The 15,000-nt window shown below is 37.9% G+C and overlaps 4 protein-coding genes across 7 annotated transcripts; 1 reads left to right on the top strand and 3 right to left on the bottom strand.

The window, feature by feature from the left end:
- Window positions 1-1,582: 1,582 nt before the first annotated feature.
- Window positions 1,583-4,206, bottom strand: LOC140788776 (ras-related protein Rab11C-like). Its single transcript, XM_073138224.1, has 3 exons — window positions 3,972-4,206; window positions 3,635-3,804; window positions 1,583-2,385 (listed from the first exon to the last, which is right to left on the bottom strand). Exons 2-3 carry the CDS (start codon window positions 3,797-3,799, stop codon window positions 1,900-1,902), a joined length of 651 nt encoding a protein of 216 aa, XP_072994325.1. The 5' UTR covers window positions 3,800-3,804; window positions 3,972-4,206; the 3' UTR covers window positions 1,583-1,899.
- A 453-nt stretch (window positions 4,207-4,659) lies between these two features.
- Window positions 4,660-5,313, bottom strand: LOC140788778 (uncharacterized). The gene is made up of 2 exons (XM_073138226.1): window positions 4,920-5,313; window positions 4,660-4,830 (listed from the first exon to the last, which is right to left on the bottom strand). Exons 1-2 carry the CDS (start codon window positions 5,263-5,265, stop codon window positions 4,814-4,816), a joined length of 363 nt encoding a protein of 120 aa, XP_072994327.1. The 5' UTR covers window positions 5,266-5,313; the 3' UTR covers window positions 4,660-4,813.
- A 1,632-nt stretch (window positions 5,314-6,945) lies between these two features.
- LOC140789046 (UDP-glycosyltransferase 76B1-like) lies at window positions 6,946-10,394 on the top strand. Its single transcript, XM_073138640.1, has 3 exons — window positions 6,946-7,542; window positions 9,200-9,796; window positions 9,881-10,394. The coding sequence occupies exons 1-3, from the start codon at window positions 7,071-7,073 to the stop codon at window positions 10,174-10,176; spliced, it is 1,365 nt and encodes a 454-aa protein (XP_072994741.1). The 5' UTR covers window positions 6,946-7,070; the 3' UTR covers window positions 10,177-10,394.
- A 1,617-nt stretch (window positions 10,395-12,011) lies between these two features.
- LOC140787989 (mitochondrial import inner membrane translocase subunit TIM10) lies at window positions 12,012-14,915 on the bottom strand. 4 transcript variants are annotated; one of them, XM_073137059.1, is made up of 6 exons: window positions 14,841-14,915; window positions 14,602-14,657; window positions 14,262-14,314; window positions 12,936-12,974; window positions 12,558-12,627; window positions 12,012-12,324 (listed from the first exon to the last, which is right to left on the bottom strand). In XM_073137059.1, exons 2-6 carry the CDS (start codon window positions 14,641-14,643, stop codon window positions 12,274-12,276), a joined length of 255 nt encoding a protein of 84 aa, XP_072993160.1. In that variant the 5' UTR covers window positions 14,644-14,657; window positions 14,841-14,915; the 3' UTR covers window positions 12,012-12,273. The 4 variants fall into 4 exon arrangements, with proteins under 4 accessions (XP_072993160.1, XP_072993161.1, XP_072993158.1 ...); XM_073137060.1 differs by having other exon boundaries at window positions 14,816-14,892; XM_073137057.1 differs by having other exon boundaries at window positions 12,108-12,319; window positions 12,553-12,627; window positions 14,841-14,912.
- Window positions 14,916-15,000: the final 85 nt, after the last annotated feature.

Genomic DNA, 15,000 nt, shown 5'->3' with positions numbered 1-15,000 from the left:
CTAGCATGTTCTGAATCGGGTGTGACCTTTCAACAACGTCAATTATTGTATCGAGGTTAATTTCAATGATAAAAATAAATAAAAAGTAATTGTACTGAGGTTTCAATACCTAGCTCTTATGCATTGTAGCTTAATAGTGAAGAAAGAAAAACGTTTGGTTGTAAAACTATTTACTTTCTAGCAAGAATTCATATGATGAGGAATAGATAGGATAAACATACAGGGCTGTCCGAAATATCCATATACTGCTCAATTAATTAATGCGATTAAGAAGTGCCAATATGTTCACTGTCAGATATTAAATCAGGGTAGGTAAATCAAATCCATTTTATAATCTTTAGGATTTTGTTGTGGATAAACCAAAGAGTTTTTAGCATAGCTTTAAGTTTCAAAATTACTATAAATTTAAAAGTTATTCCAAAAATACTATAGTTTTAAAAGTTATTCCAAAATTACTATACCTTTTGTCAACTTAACTAACACCAGGTGAAAGATTATTATCTCAGGAAAAAAAAAAAAAAACCCATTCTCGTGATTGAATACAATACTTTTCTATTCATATTTACTAAAATACTTGTTTATCCTATACATAGAGCAACGATTTAGTCTGAGGTTAAACTAAATTATTTCTATTGATAAGTATTTTTCTTTCGGATAATCTTATTAAGAATTAAGACAATAATTCAACTGTAGTGCTGAGATGACAATAAATATAGTACTTTTGAAATAACTTTTGAAACTGTACTAGTTTTATAATCATCAAGAGCGAGGATAATACTCAATAAACCAACCGTTAAACGTGGCACTCTTCTTATCGTTTGGGGATCTTTTATACAACATGGCATGATGTCATATATGTTTTTATTTGTAAACAGTAATAAAATGTCCAAATGGGCTCCAATATGTACATCTATTCCTAAGTATATAGTTAGTTTCCAAGGAGGAGCTGGCGAGGATTCGACTGCCCTAATTTTATCCGAAGATTAATTAGAGGAACCCGTATGATTAAAGTAGATACTCATCCAATGACACGCCCAAATAATCCAAAGAGTTAGATCACGCCAAATCTCAATCTGTTTTGCCCATTTCGATAGCTCCAATCAATATTTTCATATCTTACACGAAAAAGACCCTTCTTTCCTCGAATCTTTTTCAAGGGAAAAGTCCATTGGTAAACAAAAAATTATTTAATTCTAATAAAATGGTTACAAGCTTAATATATAATAGATGCGAAGATTCGGGACCGTCCATAAATAAGCCGCACAACTTAGTAATTATCTATAAATTAATAAAAAGAATATCGTAACAAGCTTATCTACCAATCATGTAAGCAAGAATAATATAATCCCTCACATCTAAAGAACCTGCAGAAGCCAAATTGAGCAGGTTATAGCAAAGAAAGTAAAGAGGCCATCTGGATTTATGCAACAAGCACAGAGAAAGAGAAGCTTGTAAGGCAGCCAAACACACTCTGCAGGCATAGAGCTCCTTCAAAATTGAAGCCCGTCCTCAAGAATTCTGGGAGCTGATGGAAACAATGTAAATACTCTGATATAAAGAGGATCTAAAGACGAAATAGTAATTTTCCTGACAAATCGTAGAATGTTGTATAAGAAAGAGTCTCATTGTAATGTTAGAAATTTTCAAGAATACAAAACAAGTCACCACATTATTTCCAAGTGCTTTGTAACAGAAAAGTGCTTCCCACGAATAACAAGATACAAGTAAAATGAAATCTGCACTATGCAAGTTATCTAATATTCTAAGAATGAAATACTTTTCTTCCTGAATAAGAACTCCCATCCACAGCCTCCAGAATCACACAACAGCACAATAGAAAGTAATCTACACATCATCTAATTGGGTGCAAGATCCCTCATCCCTGTGAAAGGCAATCACCTAAGTAGAGCAGCATGTTCTCCTTGAGTTTCCAGATGAATCAGCTACATTGATGGTAGTCCCTTGAAACTGGGTCCCAGTTGTTCCTGCTGCCTCTTGGGCAGCAAGAGCTTTCTTACTCGTTATGTGATAGATCTGGGACAGAATAGTCTGAAATGCCTTCTCAATGTTGACTGATTCCAATGCTGATGTTTCGAGGAAGGAAAGCCCTTCTTTCTCTGCCAATCCTTGAGCCTCATCCTCTGAAACTGATCTTAGATGGTTCAAGTCAGACTTGTTACCAATCATCATGATGACAATGTTGGAGTCTGCATGGTCTCGAAGTTCACGGAGCCACCTCTGGATGTTCTCAAAAGTTTGGCTCTTCGTTATGTCGTAGACGAGAAGAGCTCCCACCGCACCCCTGTAATAAGCACTTGTGATAGCACGGTACCTCTCTTGACCGGCAGTGTCCCATATCTGTGCCTTGATTGTTTTCCCCTCTATCTGTTCAATGATTGCTGAATTAATTTTACACATATTGCAATAGTAGGAAAGCATCAATAACATTAAGATTTTTCTTGACTAGTATGACGAATTAATCTTTTATTGAGTGTAACAGAATGTCTCAAGGCACTCATGCTGCATACTTCATGTTATGATATATTAAGGCCTTTGTTTCTAGTAGACTATATCTACTACCCGCATCATGAAATTCTTTTAAGAGCACACAAGTTTCTCGGATTTCATTATAACTAGCTTAAGGGGAATACATATGTTAGTATGATTGTATCCCAAATGATTAAAAGAGGTCAAACAATATGCTAAAGAAACGTTGAAACATAAAAGAAAGAGAAAGAGAAAGAAAGAAAGGAGACAGCGGAAAGTGATTAGAGATTAAGAGAACCAAGATGAATTCTCTGAACTCATATGATAAAGCCGAAGAAAATAGTATAACCATGATTAACAGAGGAGGAAAGCATGCGGACCATTTGAGATAAAGTTAGTAGATATCCATCTGATTACAGAATCACATTTGTTAAATTGGCCATGGATATTACACCATAGTCAGAGATTCATACAAAAAGCCGAAGAAAATGGTAATAACTATGATTAACAGAGGAGAAAAGCACATGCCACGTAAAACAGACTCACAATCTTCCAAGATCAATAAAAAAGATTACGTTTTGATGAGATGCCAACAGGATAAAGGGGGGGCGGGAAGAATCATGTATCACAATCCTCCTTTTCCTAACTACTCTGAAACCCATTGGACGAGCATGAGTTTGTGGGAATATTATGAAACTCCATATCACAATCAAAATGCATCTCCTTATTCTAGGAATAAATCCTTAAACTAAATAGGCCACTAAGGTTCACGATCAGCTTTATATAAACAAAATGCACTAAAAAAGCAAGCATGCTTAACCATTACAAAGACAATGACATTAGCATGTCTACGCCATTCAAATGAAACAACTATAAGGAACCCCAACATTCATTAATACCAAACAGTGTTATCAATCAATTTCCCTTTAGAACTATAAACTAAATGCTAAGTAATTTAATTAAAGAATATTGAGATCCAACGAAAACAATGGAATAAGTCATTTTTTTCATCTCCTTCCTGCTTATCTGCACCTAGAGAAAAAGACAAAATCTCGAATAACGAGAAACAAAAAAAAATAAAAAAACTCATCTTTCGCCCTCATCATAGCAAAGAGGAAGGAGGCAAGAGGATCAAAGGAGAAGAGACCTGAAGAGTTCTGGTGGCGAATTCGACGCCGATGGTGGACTTGGACTCCAGGGAGAACTCATTGCGCGTGAATCTCGAGAGGATGTTCGATTTGCCGACGCCGGAATCACCGATCAACACGATCTTGAACAGGTAGTCGTACTCGTGATCCACCCGGTGAGCCATACCTCCTGAACCAGATCCGATCACCAGCACCAACAACAAAACGGAATTAAACAAACAAACGAATGAAGAATCCAATCCAAGAGATCAAAGACGGAGGAGGAGGATGAAACGTTGGTTATCGGGAATTCGGCACATAAAAACCGAGGTTTGAGATGAATAAATGGGAACAAACCGTGTGCACGATCTGGAGGAGGAAGGACGGGAATGGCGGGGGTCTAATTACGGGTTGGTATATTGGTGGTTTGACCCGGGAATTTAATTGATTAATTAAATTAGTTTTTATTTGTGTGATTCGTGGCTTTGGTGTTCGTGGTTCAGAGTACGGGTGGAAGTGGAATAGGCTAAACGCGCACGTCGTCATTCCAACGGAATACCAGCTCGGATTCTAATCATTCATTTCCAATCCCGCTCGAGCTCGCTCTATAATCTATATACAAGAGTATCTAAAAATTAATTATATAACTATTCTTTTAATTTTTTTTTTAAAAAAAAATAAGAGGATATATAATTAATGAGAAAAGCACTTTGAGGAAGGATGGATTAATATGGCATAAATAACTTAGAAGATTTATGCGAAGATTGACGATAGTTGGGAGAGTCTTAGGTCAATTATTCATTAGTCCTTCGATGGAAGACAGCGCAGCGAGTACACATCATCCAGAGATTTTGAATTAGAAATTATATGTGAGCTTGAACTAGTCCTAGCGCGCGCCAATTAATTAATGTTGACTACTTCAACCCAATTCGAGAAGGTTAGTTTGTCTTCGAGTATATATATTATTTGACCTTCTCCAACTCAACTATAAGACCGCCAAGGTTCACGAGTATTTCGTGGAAGCTTCCAACTCAAACAGTGTATGTGCTTTTCTTTGTGATGGTATTCACGCAACTTATTGAATTGCAAAACAGTACTTTTACTCAGAAGAAATCAACATCATCAGCTTATTTAAACCTCCATAGAAGCTAGATAATATAACAATAAGATGGACGTCCCTGAACCTTTGTACTCGATCTTCAAGGTAAGGTGTAACCTGCAGGAGAATAATCCAAAACTTTAGTCCACAAACACTAAGAACATTGGTGGAGGAGAAAATGGCATCATTGACACGAACAAACTCACCACCACACTTATAGCCGATGGGTCGTTTAGCAATGTTGCAGCGCTTTGGGATCGTAATCGCAACGGCGGGCGTGGTGCCGGCCTTCCTCGCGGCGTCCGACAGCATGACGGCGCAGAGGCATCGCGGGCTCTTGCCCAGCTTCTGCACCGCCGAGCAGCATCCAGATGACACCGGGGCGCGAGCATTTTGCGACGCAGCGGCGCATGGAGCCATCCTCAACGCCATTCTGTCTGCAGGAATCTTCCCACATTCGCCAGCTCCGTCGGCCTTCTCCGGCGCAGTGATGCTTGCAAACAGAAGCAGCCCAACAAGGTAGAGACAATTAGTGGTGGTGGTGATCTCCATATGCTAACACTGCAGTGATCTACGAATAAACCATCTCATGGTGTTTATATATATATATATATATATATATATATATATATATATATATATATATATATATATATATATATTGCTGCAGAAGCTATTGAAAGAAATGTCTCGTGGCACACTACTCATCATAAGTCATTGTAGCTCAATGGAGGCAGCACTACTTCACTCTCGTCCAATTGGACTTTGCCACAATCACTCACCTTGTGGTGGGCGAAGGATCGATCTTTAGTACCTACTTTTATCCATCTACTCCACTTATGGAGAGATGTGCATTAGGGAAGCATCTCGAAAGAACTTGCTTAGGGTTCATTTCAAACATAATGTTTTCTTTTTCCTTTTATATGATAGTTTTACTCACATCTTTTAAATATATAAATAAGCAAATATCTCAATACCTCTCTAAAGTAAAATTTTCATACCCAGTACTGATTCCAACCTCATATTATGTAAAAAGATTTGCATACTAGTCCTTCAAAAATATTATGTGCGCGTAACACTTAGATTTTTCTAATGTGATAGGTATGATTAATTCTTAATTAGAGTAGATTTATTTGATTCTCTATCTCTGTACCTTATCAAATTTTAGTTTAATTTTTAATTAATGAAAGATATATGTAAGTGCTTAAAAAATAATATATTCTAGAGATGGAATTTAGTTAAACTCTGATATACATAGTACTCTAAGTTTATGGTATATATGTCTTTTGCATAATAAATTACTAAGATAATATAAGAAACTAATATGAATATATAAATATCAATGCATCTGACTCCATCGAGCCCTCCGAATTGGACCAAATCCAACGAGACCTCTCCATTCCGATCTACCAAACCCAAACCCAAAGTAGTCTTCTGGCCCAGGACCGGAGTTGCATTGGGGTGCAAATTGTGTGATCTATGGAAGTTTTGGGAGCTTGGCTTGATGGGCCCAAACGAGCAAGCTAGTGGAGATTGCTTAGGGTTTGGCTAATAGTGGCCATCCTCCTCTTACTTAACTATTGATAACTTGGTGGATAGCATCTTGGCATTGCAAGCTAGTAGTTGATATGTATGTAGTCAAGTAAAGAATTGACTTCATTTGTTAGGATGGTTGGTTTGAATATGTCATCATGTATTCATGCGTATGAATACTCAACATTTGTAGAGGCTCCCCCCTAAATAATTAATACTAAATTGTGAATATTATAATACGTATTAGAATTACTTTTTTATAGCTTTGCTTTTAAGCCGATCTTAGAATACTGGTAGACATCTTTGCAAAACCGCATTATGAATCGATGTCTATATTAAAGTTTGTGTAATATACACTAGTTAGTCTACTAATTTCATAGGTATAGTAAACAGGGAATTAATACTACATGTATATGTTTATAATTAGTTTATGACATATATTTAATCATTTACTCCATTTAATCTTCTTATAAGTTATGAATTAATACCACATATATATGTTTATAATTAGTTTATGACACGAGTTAACAATGTTACCTGCTTCACCTACCATCCTTTTCTTTAATTGAAGAAAATAAGTTAGCGTTCTGACTACTCATGTGAAATATAATTTGTTGTTATATTTAAACTCTTTTATCTTAATTATGTGCTGTTGATATCTAATATTATAATAAGATTGTCAAGAGCCCTGTTTTAATTGAAACAAATAAGGCAACACAGCCAAGCTTAACTCTTGTCTATCCTTCCTAATCATCCTCTCCATCCATCCATCACACAGACCATCACCTCTGTCGCTATTCTCGAGTTTCTCCTCCTGATCCGTGATGGGCCGCCGATTGCTATTCGTCCCCCTACCATTCCAAGGCCACATCAACCCCATGTTCCACCTCGCCTCCCTCCTCCACTCCCGTGGCTTCGCCATTACTATCTTCCACACCCACTTCAATTCCCCCGACCCGGACAACTATCCCAAGAGCTACCGCTTTATTCCCGTCCCGGATAACCTACCCGACACAGTCCGTAGTTCGAAGGACGCCGTCGCGCTTATCCATGCCCTGAATAAGAGCTGCCAGGCCTCGTTCCGAGACAGCTTGGGTGAGTTGCTATCGGAGGAGGAGGAGGAGGAGGAGGAGTCTGTAGCTTGCGTGATCTTCGATGCGCACTGGTACGCGTTACAGGCCGTGGCGAAAAAGCTTGGGGTTGCTACAATGGTGTTGAGGACTGGCAATGCTACAAGCTTCAACCTTTTTATGGCGTTTCCGCTTCTGCTGGAAAAGGGTTATCTACCAATCCAAGGTTGGTGTATATCTTGAACATAGAATTAAATTTTATTTTTCAGGGTATCTTTGGGTAACTCAGAAAAGTTTCCACAGTAATTTTAATAGGTAGAAATTGAAAAGTGCAATCTAATGGATCTTGCGTGAATTTTTTTTATTAATTTCTTTGGATTGATTTAATTTATTGTTTTTTAATAGTTTAGAAATTTTAGGAGAAAAAAATAGAAAAAAAGAGAGATGACTGGAGGAGGGGTTGGTGGTGGCGGTGGTGGTGTTAGATTGAGGTGGTGGAGAAGATGTTGGAATTTGGCTCAAATTTAGATTTCAGCATTTTGCAGGCTTAGTGTGTCAGTGCGTTCGAATAGGCCCTAGGGGCGTTCGAACACAGTTCCCAGACAGAGACTAGGTGATGCAAGCGTTCGAACGGCCTAGCTGCTTTCGAATGCAAGCCAATCCGAGAGCAGCTGTTTCTACAGGCGTTCGAACGGGGCTTTGGCGTTCGAATGCCAGTCTGCATTTGCACTGGGCGCATTCGAACGCGCCTCGCGGACGTTTGAACGCCCCTTTGCTTCTGCGGCTTTGATATTGGGCGCGTTCAAACACGCCCTCGAGGGCGTTCGAACGCGACGCGGAAAAACCCAATATGAACCGGCTCTATAAATAGAAATGTTGAGTTTTAGGATTTTGTGTGGGTATTTTACAAGAGAGAAGAACTTGTAGGGGAGAGCCACCATTGTTTAGAGTGAGATTAGAGTTATAAACTCTTTGTATTTGGTGATTTGCATAGTGGATTGAAGATTGCTCCGCCCGTAGACGTAGGCACTTTGCCGAACCACGTAGACCTCGTTTCTCCCTCTTTTCTCTTTATGGTTTGCATTGATTTGGTGTTCATATTTGTGATTACTTTAGATATTTAAAGTTCCCTACAACTAGTATCTTATATTTGGAGTTCTCATATTGGTATTGATATTAGTTTTGCTAATATTTGGTTTGCCCCCAAATTATTGTTATTCTATTTGGATTTGTTTGAGGGTGAAGGATTTTGCTTCCACTTCCCTCACCCATTTAGGTATTTGGCACAACAGAAGAGAGGAGAGAGGTGAAAGGAGTGAGAGTGAAATATATTAGAAAGTAAGGGTGAGCGTGATGATCAAGTGGGTCAAGCTAGACTCCAACTAAGCTTAATATTTGTTTGCAGCTTGACTCATCAATTATTTTAATTATATCGAGCTCAAGCCAGACTAGAATATTATAGCAGTGCCCACTACAACCCTGAGATATCGATTTGAGCAGATCAGAACGTGTCGAGTTAAAAAAAATATATTATATTATAATTGTTGGTCGAATAGGCAGACACTTTACCATGCCAATTGCCATCTATGACCATTTTGAATTCAAGCTGAGCTTAGTTCGACTAAAATAAAGTAGGATTGGCCTAGATCTAGGCGAAGTGGACCAATGATATCGAACTCACAAGTTTTCCTCTTGAATTTCTTTCTCAAAATACCAATGCTGGAAACTTTTCCTATCCCTAGAAATTTTTCGTAAAGATAACCAAATTTCCACACAATCCTATGTGAATTGGGCTTTATCCAAGTAGGCTTCATTTTTTTTTTTTTTTTTTTTTTGTGCACATTTACAATTCATATGTTTACTATTTGTGTTTTATGGTGCAGAGTCGCAATTGGATGCCTTAGTGAGCGAGCTCCCACCCTTACGAGTAAAAGACTTGCCGCGTCTAATGATAACCAGCCTTGAATCGTTCACCGAGTTACTAGCACGAGGAGTGGAGCAAGTGAGGACTTCTTCGGGTCTCATTCTCAACACATTTGACTCGATCGAGTCCTCCGAACTAGACCAAATCAAACGAGACCTCTCCATTCCGGTCTACCCAATTGGGCCTCTTCACAAGCTCTCCACCCAAACCCAAACCCAAAGTAGTCTTCTAGCCCCGGACCAGAGTTGCATGGCTTGGCTAGACTCGCAAGCTCCAAAGTCTGTGATCTATGTAAGTTTTGGGAGCTTGGCTTTTATGGACCCAAATGAGCTAGTGGAGATTGCTTGGGGTTTGGCTAATAGTGGCCACCCTTTCCTTTGGGTGGTTCGACCTAATCTGGTTCACGGATCAGACCGGATCGAGCTGCCCAAGTGGTTTGAGGAGGAGACGCGCGGCAGGGGAAGGGTGGTCCCTTGGGCGCCACAACAGGAGGTACTGAGTCACCCGGCGGTCGGTGGATTTTGGACTCACTGTGGCTGGAACTCGATATTAGAAGGTATGGTTAATCCTAAAAGCTTAAAGTTGATAGACATAATCTACTATATTTCTAATAAATATTTAAACTCTCGGGATGTCATAGCAATTTGCGAAGGAGTTCCGATGCTTTGTCGGCCCTTCTTCGGGGACCAAACAGGGAATGCAAGATACGTGAACCATGTGTGGAAGGTTGGCATTGTGTTGGAGGGGAAGGTGGAACGAGGAAGAACTGAGAGGGCAATTAAAACATTGATCGCAGAGAGAGAAGGGGATGAGATGAGAGAGAGGATGGCGGATTTGAAGGCCAAAGCAGCTCAGTGCACCATGACTGGAGGCTCTTCGTACTTGGCTATTGATAACTTGGTGGACAGCATCTTGGCATTGCAACCTAGGAGTTGATACGCAATAAAATAAAGAATTCACTTCATTTGTTAGGATGGTTGATTTGAATATTTCAAGAAATGTTTATTTCTTGGACTCTTGATTTCCGTCAATAGTATGAATTATGTATTTGTTTTTAATAACCAGAATGATTCTATTACAAATTCATCTTGCATTCTGTTAATATTTACATGGAATTGCTTGACTCTCTATTCAACTTTGATAGAGGAGAATTATTCTGTGTGTTTCTTCATGGTATCAGAGCATACGTCTACTTATACTATCTTTATGCTACTATATGGAGATGACATCATCTTAGCAAGCTCCTCTCAAACATGTCTTTGAGTTTGCAGGAGGAGTTTGTTATCCAGGATCTAGGACCACTAAACTATTTCTTTGGTATTGAGACTCAGGGAACTTCTTTAAAATTGGTAATTACTCAGCTTAAATATATTCATGACCTGTTACGGCGGAGCAATATATCGGTAGCTTGTCTCTACTCCAGTCTCTAGCGGATCCAAATATTCTCATGGCAATGTTGAGCCTTTGCAAGATGTCACCTTATATCGCAAATCATTGGGGCTCTTCAATATCTTACTCTCACCCGACCAGATATTATTTTTGCTGCTGTTAATCAAGTGTGCCAGCATGTGCATCAGGCCACACATATGCACTTGTGTGCTGTTAAACGTATCCTTCGTTATCTGAAGCACGCTATCTTTCACGGGCTAGTTTTTTTCGTGTTTTTCCATTGATTGTCTTCGTGCTTATTCAGATGATAATTGAGCGAGTGATTTAGAAGATTGTCGTTCTTTAAGTGGCTTCATTATATTTTTTAGGCTCCAATCTTATCTCTTAGGGATCAAAGAAAGAACGTATGGTGTCTTACAAAATCTGAATACAAAGGGATGGCTAATACTACTTGTGATTTTTTTTATTCAAAGTGTTCTTGGAGAATTAGGTGTGAGTTCTATAAGCCCACCTATTCTGTGGCGTGACAATCTCTCCACTTCATGCTCATACAAAACATATTGAGATTAATTATCACTTCGTTCACGAGCGTGTAGCTTGCAAGCAACTCCTTGTCTGATTCATTTCCACTATTTACCAGGTTGTTGATATCTTCACAAAGGGTTTATCATCTAACGGGCTTAGGAAGTTTCCCATTTATTTGCGGGGTGGTGATAGCCAAAAATGATTCTATTACAACTTCTACATAAATCAAAATTAATGAATTATATCCTATCATTCTATATTTGCTATCCAATCCTATGATTTAAGGGATTTGCTTAACTCATTGTAGCTGCATTGTGTTAATATATACATGCGATTGCTTAGCTCTCTATTCAACTTTGATATAGAGGAGAAAATGATTCCTGTGTATTTCTTTAGAAAAATAAAAGAATAGGAAAAAGGAGATTGATGTACATTACGTTTTACTTTTGTCCAAAATGAGCTCTCTTAGAGGATCGGCTCAACTTTGATATAGAGGAGAAAATTATTCCTATTGCCCATCCACCACCTTCTTAGAGGATCGGCTCAACTGCTCCCTCTCACCCCCTACGTCTTTATTTCCAACGGCTCAACTGCTCATGGACCTAGGTGTCAGTGCTTTGCTGATTTATGGTGTTATAGTTTTATTTGTTGTTCTAGGTTGGCAATCTTTCATCTTTCTGTCTTTAATTTTCAAGATCGTGGATAAAACTTAACAGACTGAATATTAATGAATCCATATTGCTTTCCTCCTAAAACTCAGACGGATGTCCTACAACAGAGAGGGTTGTTGAACATGGCCAGATATTTCTTAACAAGGATTGCTGCCTATTTTGGGTTTCAATCTGGATCAACACTGCTTTATATGCCTAAACAATCGCCTCTTTAAATAAAAGAAATGTCCTTCGAAATGCCACCGACCTGTTATTACAGGTCGCTCCGAAGATTTCAAAAGGTACACAGAAATCATAACAATCATAAATTATTTCTCAACCCAGTACATCATAAATAATTCCATTGCTTGTTACTGCAGCATATCGTATCCGTTCATCCACCGGTTGGATGCAAATGCTAAATTCAAAAGGTAACAATTTGCTAGAGAAGCGAGGAGTTGCTTCAGCTTCACATTGGTGGCCGATTTGAACCGAGCAATTGGCCAACTAAATTAGTTACCTGTAAAGATTGTTGGGACAACAAACAAAAGTAACACCCCTATATTAGATGAACATTCCAGGTTTCAAATTGAAATATACCACAATAACTTATAGGATAGGAGATAAATGATCACATAATAAAAGAACGCCACAATATATTTGGCGTTAAAAAAAAGAAGCATGGTAATCAAAATACTACTACTACATATCAAGCTCAAATATTTTCACATAAGAAAGGAATAAAAAGCTTGCCTGCCAATATTTTGAGACACAACGATCTATGCAACTGTTTTCACCCATATTGAGCTCAGATTCCTTATACCTGAAGAAGAGTATAGAAGATGTCCAGAATAAATCTTCTGATCTTTAATTCTTTACTTAAAAATAACATTCTTCAAGAGATCATTAGAACCATCATAGATATTGGAAAATATTAAGACCAAAGGATCAGTGTCTCATAACGTATTCCATTAGTTTATCTAGCCAATTCATATAGATACCTAGGTTAACTTAGAACAAATGATCTTTCACATGAAGGATATGGTCATGCATCTTGGAAGTGAAAGATGATACTAAGAGTAGAGATCACAGCAACAGAATTAGGGAAAGAATGAGCAAAAACTTGTGTACCTTTTCTCAATACATTTGTCAAAACAAGTCTTTGTAAGCCTGCAGAAAATTGTCATACAACAATTCATAAATTAGAATCTAAAATGACTTTTGCTCATATTCCAAATCTTCTATTTTGTACTGATAGAATATGACATGACGGCAAAATGAACTTGACTACCTCACAAAGGCCTACCATAGTAAGATTCATAGGCAATGATAGTTGCAGATAAAACTGGAGTTTTCAGATTATAGCTCATTTTTCAGCTAAGCAGGAGACGAAATTCAGTATATAAGATATAGGATAGAAATTCCAAGTTTCGTAAATAATGTACTATGACAGGTACTGATAGGTGATCATGTTACTTATGCCTGCTACTCAAAAGTGCCGGTTGGAATGGAACTTTGACCGCAACAACCAAAACAATACCCTTGTGTCCACCTAAAGTCAGTATTACAGTAAGATTATAGTATCAGCCGACTATCATAGATCCAAAGTTCACATGATGTAACTATGTAACTCTCAATTACCATAATCAATTTGAACTTAAGGATTACAGTGCCCATTTCTCGATTATGGTGTATGCTTTGAAATTTTTAAGTTTGTTTTCTTGTTTATTGCACATTGACAAGTCTTTCCAAATAATAGCAAGAAGGTTTTACTACAATAACCTCATATGATTACTATGGACATCATTGTATATTATAAGGCATGAAAACACTTCACAACGTAGTATTACTCAAATCTATGTTTTCTTCCCTATGGTCAAAACGAACCAAAGTTAAGCAAGAAAGGTGGCCACGATGCGTATAAAAATTAGAGAGATGTTCATTCCATACCGCTTAACAATGAGATTAGAACAAATGGGCAAAGAGTGGGGAAGGTATGACCTAGCAAATACATTCTGCCACTATAGTCAAATATACAACATTCCAACAGTAACTTTTACAACTATGACTAACGCAAGTTTGATGCATGAAGATAAGATGATAAGTGGAGAATGTCTAGGGCAGCAAACAATCCTTTTATCCCTTTGCACCATCAGAAAGGCACATACACAAGCGTGAGCAGTAAAAACTAAAGAGAAAGCAAGAAGCCATCTTTTACTTGCAGAAGCAAGTATGGATGAATAACATATGCAAGGCGCAATTTAGATATTAAAAAAAAAAACATATACGCTCGAATAGTTCTATTGCATTTTAATTGGGGAAGCAGTGACTTTAAAACAACTACATCAACTTATAAAACCAACAGCACCTTATCCTTTGAAAGTTCAAGTAAATATCTATTTGCCCTACCAATTGTAACTATAATTATTTGCTAAAGTACCCACAAAGCCAACTCACCTGTTGAAAAGATCCACCCTGTACTCCATCTCTTTTTCCGCCATCCCAAAAATCTGGATAGTTAGCAACAAGAAAAACCATTAGAAGAGAGAAAAAAAAAACCTCTAATTTTTTTTTGGAACATTGTTTACTTTAGATTTTAGTCCTAATAGACGTAATATTCTATCAAAGATGATAATCCTATAAATCAGCCGATGTTCTTCACTACCACTCTGGATTTTCACTAATATGCATGCAACAGGTACAGAAACAGGATCTAAATATTTCAACATGATTGACAGGTTGATTAAATATGCAATCTTTTAACAAATTCTCGGGCGAGTCAAAGGGTCAAACATACCTGCTCCTTCTCCATATTGGACGCGGCATCCTTAGCAGCCATCGTTCAAACTTGATCTAAAACAAAAAGTATATTTTCCGAGTGAAGGGCGATAATAGATTTCGAATAAATTCACTGATGTAATTAAGGAAATCCACCAAGATGGAGAATTAAAGTGAGACTTTGATAGAAAGAAAGAATAAGAGAGTGGAAGAATGAAAGATTAAAAACCTACTTAGAAGGGCAGCGGTATGACGTACCGAAGGATCGCAAGGGGGAAGGGAGAGAGGACTAGTGGAGTACGAGTGAAGGTTTTCTTCTCTAGGGTTTAAAGAAGAAACTGAGGATCGAAGACATTTGGGCCCAGACAGCCCATTGGGCTTGGGCTCACTCAGCCTGGAAATTTTTTTTTTTTTAAAC

This window comes from Typha latifolia, chromosome 5 (assembly GCF_019914945.1).
Source record: "Typha latifolia isolate L0001 chromosome 5, TyphaL0001v2, whole genome shotgun sequence".
Taxonomy (NCBI): domain Eukaryota; kingdom Viridiplantae; phylum Streptophyta; class Magnoliopsida; order Poales; family Typhaceae; genus Typha; species Typha latifolia.
This window is presented reverse-complemented; position numbering and strand designations above follow the sequence as displayed.